Source organism: Colius striatus, chromosome 1 (genome assembly GCF_028858725.1).
Source record: "Colius striatus isolate bColStr4 chromosome 1, bColStr4.1.hap1, whole genome shotgun sequence".
NCBI classification, from domain to species: domain Eukaryota; kingdom Metazoa; phylum Chordata; class Aves; order Coliiformes; family Coliidae; genus Colius; species Colius striatus.
This window is the reverse complement of record NC_084759.1, coordinates 154,679,638-154,689,407: the sequence shown is the minus strand read 5'-3', so window position 1 is coordinate 154,689,407 and position 9,770 is coordinate 154,679,638. Positions and strand designations below refer to the sequence as shown.

General features: G+C 48.2%; 1 protein-coding gene across 2 annotated transcripts; it reads left to right on the top strand.

Annotated features, from left to right (window-relative positions):
* The first annotated feature begins 1,500 nt into the window (after positions 1–1,500).
* Positions 1,501–9,472, top strand: CENPM (centromere protein M). 2 transcript variants are annotated; one of them, XR_009818633.1, is made up of 7 exons: positions 1,501–1,585; positions 1,770–1,849; positions 4,454–4,552; positions 5,608–5,687; positions 6,732–6,823; positions 7,539–8,198; positions 9,450–9,472. XR_009818633.1 is itself a non-coding variant. In XM_061994368.1 (6 exons), the coding sequence occupies exons 1-6, from the start codon at positions 1,529–1,531 to the stop codon at positions 7,659–7,661; spliced, it is 531 nt and encodes a 176-aa protein (XP_061850352.1). In that variant the 5' UTR covers positions 1,501–1,528; the 3' UTR covers positions 7,662–8,545. The 2 variants fall into 2 exon arrangements, 1 of the variants encoding a protein (XP_061850352.1); XM_061994368.1 differs by lacking the exon at positions 9,450–9,472 and having other exon boundaries at positions 7,539–8,545.
* The last annotated feature ends 298 nt before the right edge of the window (positions 9,473–9,770 follow it).

Here is a 9,770-nt window from a genome sequence, read left to right as displayed (position 1 = left end):
CTGTAATCTCTTCTGCTTCACCTGTAATTCGTCTCATGCTGGCAACGAGCGGAACCGTCTGCCTTTGTCAAGATCAAAAAAGCCACAGCAGCCATGTGATGTCAGCTTACATTAAACCCCCTCCACTCCCCTCTGTCTCCCCTCTCCATCTTGCTGCAGAGTGGGAGACAAATCTTTGTCCTCCTGCAGCTTTCATCCTTCCACTGGTACTTCATCTTCCCCGTAGTACATCTCTTGCCATTTGGAGGTGCCCTGGGGGCAGTGAGAGCCAGCCCAAGCAGGCAGCTGAGGAGGTCCCGGACCACCCCTCCACACTGAGCTTGAGCTGAACCTGGCAAGAGCGGGAAATGCAGCAAGGTTGTTCACAGGCCACTGAAGGACATATGACCTCTGAGGGCTTTACATCATTGTACATCATCCCCCTGCTCTGACCTTGGAGCCAGAAAAGCTCAGCCTATTTCTGCAGTGCTTCTGCATGAGCTCCTTCCTGCCTGAGCTCTGCCAGGTGAGTGCTGGGCTGGGCAGAGCCCGACCAGCCAGAGGGACAAGGTGCCCAGGAAGGGGTAGGATAGAGGTCAGGGCTGCTGGAGCTGCTGCAAAACCTCACACAGAACAACCTGGCGTGCCAAGCCAGGTGCTGCTGCCGTGTGCTGTTAGGGAACTTCCCTTCCCTAGCTTCCAGCAGTCTTCCAAGCGTGAAAGTGTATTAGCTTTGTCAACATGCCTTTGTTCACATTATACGCCATAATACGAGGAGGATGCACTCCTTCACGTTATACACCACGACGTGAGGAGATGGTGGAATTTTACTGAGGCTGTTGGTACTGTTCAGCTCTTCACAAGGTCCAAGGGGACAGCCCAGCTCTGGAAGCAAGGACTGTGCTTCTCAAAAGCTTAGGACTGTCCGTGACACCCCTGGACAGCCAAGGTGAGGCCAACATCCTACCCCACTCACACGTCCTAGAAACTCTCCAGCACTGTCCGGTGCCGCCTGCAAGTGCGATCGGCACGAGCGGCCCCGGGGCCGCCTGGATGCCGCAGCAGCGCCTCTGCTCCGCCAAGCCTTGCTGCGATTAGCACTCAGTGACTCGGTTATTAGTGACGCCCGGAAGGTACCGGGGCCGCCCCGCAGAGCCCCTCACGCCGCGCCCGCCGGCCCCGGGACGCGAGCTGCGCGTGCCCACCAGCCCCGGCGCGCTCCCGCTGCCCGCTTGGCTCCTCCCTCCACGGCGGGCGCAGCGCGCACGCGCGCACCGTGCCGCGCCCCCCCCAGGCCCCGCCCACTCCCTCATTCCCCGCCCGTCCAATCGGGTCCAAGACCACGCCCACTCCAGCGCTCCCCTCCAGGCCCCGCCCACTCCCTCATTCCCCGCCCGTCCAATCGGGTCCAAGACCACGCCCACTCCAGCGCTCCCCTCCAGGCCCCGCCCAGCGCCGGGGCCCCGCCCAGCGTCGCGCTACGTCGGCGCGCACGCGGCGGTTTGAATTCGGGCGGGCGGCCGCAGTGCCGCCGCCGCTTCTGGCGGGGATGGCGGTGCTCTGGCCCTTCGATAAGCTTCCGCAGCTCAACTCCGCCGTCCTTCTGGTAGGTCCGGCCGCATCGCACCGCACGTTGTCCCCGCCGCTCCTTCCTTGTCAAGCTTCCCCCTCCCGGGGCTCGGCTCGGCGGAGCGCGGCTCCCGCTTGTCCCGCGCCGGGCCGGGCCGGCCTGTGCAGCCCCCGCCCGCGGCCTCCCGGGGCTGCCTCTGACCGCGCTTTTCTTCCCGCAGTTGGTGGGCTCGGACGAAGCGCTGCAGCAGCAGCTGGCAGAGGCGATCCTCCGGGAGAAGAAGGATTGCAAGATTAGTATGTGAGTTGGGGAGAAGAGGTGCCGGGATTGGGGGGGTTGGGGAAGCTCTCTGCCGCCTTGTCCGGGAAACGGAGCCGAGGCTGCGGCGACGTGACGGCGAGTTGCTGGTTTTTCTGGCTTCTCCTGGCAGCTCCTTCCCGGGCGGCCGTAGCTGGGACTGCAGGGAGCTCCTCGCCGAGGCTGAGCCCGCCGCTCTGGCGGGGCTGCACAGATGGGGCTGCCGGCTGCAGATGGCGAGCGGCTCTGTCTCCGGGGCAAGCGGTTTGCGCATGATTAGAAAGGGGGGTGGAAGTAATGCTCACAGTCATGCTGTTCACTACCCGCATACCGCTGCCCTTTGGTTGTGGCACGGCTGTTTGCTAAATTGCGAGAGTAGGGGAGGAACACTTGTTTGTTTTCTTACCTGAGAGGACTGGCATATACGGGAGTTCAACATCCTGGGGCCTAATGGGACAAGGACAATGCTTGCAACTACATGAAGCCAAACAAGTTTTCCTGAAAGATGTCGGTTGGTTTTGGTGCCCTTCAAAGCCATTTTCTGGTTTGCAAGCATGCCCGTGCTTTTCCTCCTCAAGCTATGAGGATGCATTTGAAATTTTAACGTTAGCTTGGTGATAAGCCCTGTCTTAAAAGCTTGATTAACTAACTTTTTAATGATATAATGTCCTTGACAGCTCTCCTGCCAAGAGAGAGTAACTAACTTTTTAATGATATAATGTCCTTGACAGCTCTCCTGCCAAATGAGTTTAGTCAGCTCTTCAGAAGGTGTTTGTGTTATTTCACTGCTGTAATTCAAGGCTATGCAGCAAAGGCAAACACAAGCTAAAACTCTACTAGCCCATTAGAGCAACTGTACTGCTCTGATTGTGCCATCTTGGAAGTTTGTGCTAAGCAATAGTAAGTTAATTACATGATTTTTCTGTGCAGCCTCCGCTGACCTGTGGAGTGGTGTAAGTACATGCCTACTGTTACTACTGCTGGGTAACTACCCAAAGGCATGGAAACATATGCACATAGTACAGAGCAAAATAAATCCCTGTGCTAGTATACCGGGGAAGCAGAAATCTATGAGGAAGCAGAAGTTTGTGGTGGTTTGTTTTCCTTTTTTTTTTTCCCCCTCACTGAGTTGCTTTGGGATTGTACACATTATAAGGAAATATGGTATCAAGTTTGACAAGTCTACTGACCAGTTACAGCTGTTAGGAGAAGAATTGCAGGGACTGGGCTTTTGTGTATCTTAGCATGAGGGGGGGAAAAAAAAAAGCCTTCTGCAGTGCCTGTCTGGAGGCTGCTGACATCATATAGTGATGCTGGTTTTGATATACCAGAATTCAAAATCCTGGAGGTTCTTTTGGTTTAGTCCCTCACAAAGAGAACAAGATCTGATACTTGCATCTCACCACAGCTTCTCCCTACATTTCCCCTTAAATTTATAAGCTTGTTTGTGTTTCATTGTGTCTTTCAAGCATGTTTTGCTCATATCTTTTGCTAATTTCAGAATGTTTTTGTTAAATCATGCCTTCCTTATTAATAGAAAGCAAACCACCTTTGTTTAGAAACAGGCAGACAAAACTACAAACCATATAAGACTAATGGAAGGGAACGTGTACTGTGGGGTCTGTTGCTGCTGGGAAAGACTGTTAAGTCCTTAAGATTTAAGAGCTGGAAGGAATATTCCCTAAGGTGGCCAAGATCTGGGTTCCTCTCTTGGCTTCCAGAGAGGAAGTGGATTGTGAGAGAGACTGAAGTTCTGGGATTTTCATTTGTTCAGCTCATCTTTGAGGTGATCTTCCAAAACCATGCTGCTGATCATCTTATTTTCTGTGGAAAGCTTATATATGCACTAAAGCCTTTTTTTTTGTGTGTGTGTGTGTGATGGTGGCTTGGCTTGTTTTGTTTTGTAGTGGGAAGAGACAGAAAATCCCCACCTTGTAATTTTTCTTCCAACAGCTGTTTCGGCAGTGATGGTATTGTGTAGGACACCTAAACTAACCCAGTAACTCCTGACACGGTGAAAAGGATGAAAGAGGGAGAAGGGTAGCTAATGGTATAATAGAAGCTCTTTCTGAATTATAACTTCATCTATAAAGCTCTGCTAGTGATAAATTTCTCATCTGAGGTTTTGTGAATACGACATACCTTGCTGTAACGTGCCTGAGAAGGTAGCTTCTCCTGTGAGAGCATGTGAACTGTGGAATGTGACAGGAAAGCATGGATGCATTTGACTGAAACTTGGCAGCAAAATATTCCAGTAAAGCATTGGAGTTCCCTATGTTAGAAAGCAATCTTCCAATTAAATGGAATGACTCCTGTACAGGTCTGTGCAGAGAAAACGTTTCTGTGAGTCTTGTTATGCTCTAATAAGCTTCTCATCATAAATGACCTCATCTAGCAAGTATTCATGTGGCTGTCAGCAATCATGAGTAGGCTTAAGACAGGAGACTACCATCTAAATAATCCCATTGTCTTTCCAGTGCCTAAGTAGTAATTAGCAGACTTCTTGGTAACTTGCCATGTGGAGAACTGAAGTGGTTATGGGGTTGTGATTAAGTGGATACTGCCTTGTCAAGCTATTTGGTTAAACTGGCAAATTTCTTCTTTCAGTCACCTTGCTACGTCCCTCCCCTTACCTTCAGAGGGGGATCACTTTCGGCCCAGGATAGATCTGATTGTGTTTATGATTGACATCAAGAGCAAATACAGGTAAAAGAAGGCGGGGGGGGGGGAGGGAAATGTGAGAGGGGAAACTGATTCTTTCTTGGATTGATGACTAAATCTAATTTTAAAAAAAAATGGTATTACTGTGTCAGAGTTGCTGAATCGTGGATTTCAAACCCAAGACTGACTGTGGTGGAACAGCTCAGTAACATATTCAGTGATGCTTTATGGCCTCCAGCAATGGATTTGCACTGACCCGCTCTGTCTGACAACATGCCCGTTGTGCACTAGGTTGTCATAGCAGAGAAGGCAGGATTTATTCCAGGGTCCAGATATGGGATGATACGAACCGAGCTTTGGAAAGACGCTGTCTGTGAAATTAGATGGAAACGATGGTGGTGCTGTGAAGTTCTGTAATGTGCAGAGGGCTGATGTGTGCTGGGCAGTGCTGCATAATGACCAGTTGCTGAGTCTGTGTCCCCAGTTCACTGATACTGCCAGTCAAGTGGGATCAGCAATACAGATATCTCTAGGCAAAAGAGAAAGGTCTGTAGGGATTGAACCCTTTTCTCTCATCTTGTGCTCGTCTTTGTAGAAGTCATATTTGTGTCCCCAGGCCAGAAGTAAAGACTTACTAAGGCACAAAAGTCAGCATTTTATTATTTACTTAACTTGTGACTGACGATCCTGGGCTCTCATTTAGCAAAAATGACAGGCCCAGCTGCATACTTAGAGCGCAGATGGTGCTGCAGAAATGTGTGGGCTAGCTCTTCTGAAAGAGCCCAAGTAGTGCTGGGATGGTTGGATATTTAATGAGTTTGGATACTTAGTGTCTGCAAATCATGGAGGACACTGTCATTCAGACTAGCTGTTGAGCCTTGGGTAGAAAGGATATGTGTTAGATTATTAAACAGCTCTGGGTATTACAGAGGTCTCTGATGCCATGCTTTTAACATAGAGCATATCTCTGCTGGCTCACAGATCAGCAGATGTTAACATCATTGGTTTTGTAATCGTGCTCTGAAAGTTATTCTCTTTGTCCTTATGCTGCACTGGTTTTACTTCCCTGTCCAACTGGATTGTCTGTGCTTTTCTGACAGCTTGAAGAACATTGAAGCTTCCCTAGCTTATGTGGATGCCAACTTCTTCCTGGGGAAAGTGTGCTTTCTTGTCACTGGGGGTATGTATGGCGTCTGCCCTCCTCCTCTCATCAGCACAAGTCACTGTTCCTTTCCTTAAAACAGAGCAGTGACTTAACTGGAAACAAACCAAAGGAGAGCTTTGTCAGAAGCTTTGTTTAAATTGTATCTGAACCCCATCTGCCTTTTTTTTATTGTTTTCTTAGAAAAAACCTACTTCTCTCATGCTCACTTTGCACTCTCCTTTTGTCCATCAGACCTCTTTTATCTGTTCCTAGTCCCTGAATATGATTGGTGTTATTGATTTTCATTGTTTTCCCTGCAGCACTGCAGAAGTCTGTTCTATCTGATCTTGCAGATCTGTCTTAATGGTAATCCTAATGAGCAGTGAGGAGCTTATGATACTGTGGTAATAAAATTAATCTAAATGGATGAGTGACTAACCTATTAAGTATAGTTTTAATACAAGACTGATGTCCCTGCTGTGTACTGTCTGTCCCTCTTGTGCCTCTAATCTCCCACTCTCTTTTCTTCCCCTCTCCTTTCTCCTCCCTTGAGCTGAGAGTGCTTTCCTGCACACCCTCCCTACTTCACCTCTGAGAGGCTGGACTGTTCTACTCTGTATTGGAACAGAGGTGCTGTGGCCTGGAATTTGGGGTCAGGAGGCCTAATTCTGGAGTGAGAAGGAGTCTTAGCGTTGTCTTGTACTATGGCTCTCCTGATGGAGTGAATTCCTCACAGACATGACCACCTTGTGATACCACATGAATCAAGAAGGCTTCTGATTAGCAGGTGGAAGATTCTGTCCATGCTGATAGCACACCGATCCCTTGCCCAAGCTGTTGATGTTGCAGTATCCAATAATGTGACAATACCATTCCTGCTGTCAGTATTACGAAAGACTTCTGTGCTAATTGCTTTTCAAGTCTTGTACCATTCTGTTTGTGCTGATCACAGTTGCCTTACCTTCTATGGTGCTCTCAAAATTAGCTCTGGATCATTATGTGGATGTGGAATTTCCTGATACTTGTCTTTTACTGAATGTTGATGATGGGACTTGTAATGTGGGAAAACTTTTTCTGTAGTTGGCAGGGTGAATTACTGCAGTGTAGAGATGAATGCCATCTGGAAACTGGGAGAAGTCTACTGCAGTCCTGTGCTATTCTGTGAGCTGGAGGTGAGATGCTGAAGGGACCTGTGTATTCCCCTGCTCTTTGATCCTTAGGAACACCATTATGTTAGCAATAAAGATGGATACATACCCTACTGTCTTGTATAAGTGTCAGAGACCAGACCCATTCCTGTAGAAAAATAGAGGTACAGGAGTCTGACTGTCCTTGAAACGAGTCTGCCACATTACCTGCTCCTTCCTTCATTACTGCAAAGCCTCAGGAAGCCAAGTGTAAGTTACCAGAGACTTCTCTAATATGGAAGGCCTTGGTACTCTTGTTCCTTGAGGCATTTTCCCCTTCCTGGGAGCCCCTGAGCTGTTCTTTTTCTGTGCGACTCTTGCCCATGTAATGCTTCCTGTTAGCCAGGCTTTGTTGCTTCACAGGCTGTTTTGCCATCTGATATGCCCCTCTTTCCATTTAGCTGCTTGGTCTGAAAAGCTGGAAAGAGAGTTTGGCATTCGGTGCTAGCACACTTTTCTGTGTACTCATCATTCCACACTCAGAGGCTGCTCCCCTACCAGCAGGTAGTATCTGCCTTTGGCAAGCCTTTCAGGGTTTTCAGCTGACAAAGCTCTACCATCCCTTAAATTAGGGGAGTAAATGGACCTCTCTGGGATTTTTCTGTAGCTAACTGCTCTGAACAGTTCTGCTCTGATTCTTTCTCTAGTACTGCTTTTCTTCCTTTCTATTGATTAAATAACTTCTCTGTTTTGTTTCCAGTTGGAAGGGATACAAGTTGCCACCGCTCAGCGACTTCTCCGGATGTTGCAGATCTGTGCTGGTCGTGTACCAGGAGTTTCTGCCTTGTCCTTTGGCTCACTGATAAGGAATTACAGTGATTAATAGCTTCTCATTGTGAGAATTCAGCCACGTTCATCAGTGCTTTCACTTCAGGCATTCAAGCTACTGCAGTTGGAATCACATTGGGAAGCTTTTTTTTCCTGACTTGTGGTGACCACTCATCCGGAGTTGTTCCTAGTTGTTAATCTCTCAAGAAAAGCTTGATCCCTGTTCAGTGGATAACACAAGTGCTGGAGGGAGGGCAGCTTGAACTGGAGATTCTTGTTACATCTGAATCTCATTTCATGCTTGAGTTTGCGTTTCTTCCACGTCCCTGGTGTCCAGGAGCTACATGTTTTCCTGAGATAATATCAGAACAACAGGACACTGTCGCAAACACGGCATGTCATGGTTAAATGTCCTCCAAGAACTAGACAAGGAGGAGCAGGTTCTTGCTTTCTTTCAGTTGAAATGTAGCACCTTGGACTGATGTGAAGCCTAACTGACAGGTTTTGTCTCCCTCCTCAAGAGAAGACTGGATAAAGAGGCTGTCCTGAAGCCTCTAGATAGACTGCAATTGGCAGTTGATAATCCAACTGGGTGAGTGTCTGCCTGGTGAAGGTGTACCTGATACCCAACTGGGGAGAAGACAGTTTATCACTTTAGCTTTCTTTTAAGCCTTTAAAGAAAAAGGTTCCATCAATCAAGCCCAGAAAAACAAGCAACCCCAGTCTACCAAACCCAGGATAACCCTGGCCAACCCATCCTTCAGGGCTGACCAGAGGTGAAACACAGCAGGCTAGACTATGGCAACATGCAGAAATCTCTTGCTGTCTCTTGCAAGTTGAGCGTATGCTGTGTTTAATCTTTCAAGTAACAGTTTCTTATTCACAGTAATCTATGCCTCACTCTTAGTGCAAGTCAGTAGTGTGTTTTCGAGATTCAAGTCAAAGTGTATAAGATTTAATAAATACTTTTGTGCTCTTTGTTTAAGTGTGTGACACAGGCTCTAAACATCTACAAACACTTGCCTTGGTTTGTCTTGGTAGCAAGGCTGGTCCTTTGCTGCAGTTTGAACCCCTGATTAATTGGTGGGCTGCAATCACGGTTTCAGCCACGTGGTGGTGGCAAAAGCTTTCCAAATACATTCACTCCTGTATACGGAGTTGAGCCACCTTCTGGAATAAGAGTGTTTCTTACCTAGAATTGCATGCCAGGTAGAAATGAAGCCTAGAGAGAATGTGTTAAGCCTTCTTCTGGTTTATTTAGTTCCTAATAGTCTGCTTTAATGTTCCTAGGCGCAGCACTCCAGCTGCGTGTGCTGTTTCGCTTAGCTTGTCTCTGACATCTGTCTGAGGAGGAAAAAGCAGAAAGCAGCACTGCAGGCTTAATCAGCTGTGAGTGTTGGCAGTCCTTGCAAAGACAGCTCAGCAAGGCACAAAGCCTGTATCCTTGCTCAGAGGACACACAAATCCTAGCTCCGGTTCTATTATTGCTGGCGGGGGAGGGCTGGGTTGTTTGTCAGCTGGAACAAAAGGAGCTAAACCATTCAGCTGTGTTATGGTGCTCAAAAGGGCCGGACTGGCTAAAACCCAAAGGAGAAAGGCATGTGCAAACTCTCGTGGCTGTGTAAGGAGGATTGGAAGCTTAATGGGCATGCCCTACTTAAAGCTAGTTTTGGCATCCTGAAGGTACAAGCCAGGAGTTTGCTGCCAGAGAGGGACAATCATGCCGAGAAACAAGTTTCTCTGTTGGCTGTGCTGTTTCAGCCTTGCTCTTGCTTTGGGTCCCTCAAAAAAAATGAGACCGGGGTTTAGAACAGACTGGTTTCAATTTGCTCTTGATGTGCAGGTGCAATCCGGGGGAGGGAAGGAAAGGCTGCAGCATGAAATGAGCCACTCTGTCATGTCCTCCACAATTATTGTGAGGTAAGGAGACTCTTCCATCTCTTATTTCTCTCCAGTTGCCTCTAGCAACTGCTGGGCTCGGGTAAAATCCCTTTGGCCTTGAGAGTCATTTCTCTGTGCTTTCTTAACTGGTGAAAACGAAACTTTCTTTGGTTCACCCAGAATGTTTTGTAGCAACTCGCACGTGCTGTGAGTGTCCATTCCTGCACCTTTGAATGTTAAGGTTTTGGGGGTTTTTTTCCCTCTCCACTGCTACGTTTCAGAT

Bases quoted from the DNA above. Each gene is read 5' to 3' on its own strand.
- CENPM (XM_061994368.1), top strand. From the start codon at position 1,529: ATGGCGGTGCTCTGGCCCTTCGATAAGCTTCCGCAGCTCAACTCCGCC. The intron at 1,586-1,769 runs GTAGGTCCGGCC...TTCTTCCCGCAG, and splicing joins TCAACTCCGCCGTCCTTCTG to TTGGTGGGCTCGGACGAAGC. The intron at 5,688-6,731 runs GTATGTATGGCG...CTTTTTCTGTAG, and splicing joins GTGCTTTCTTGTCACTGGGG to TTGGCAGGGTGAATTACTGC.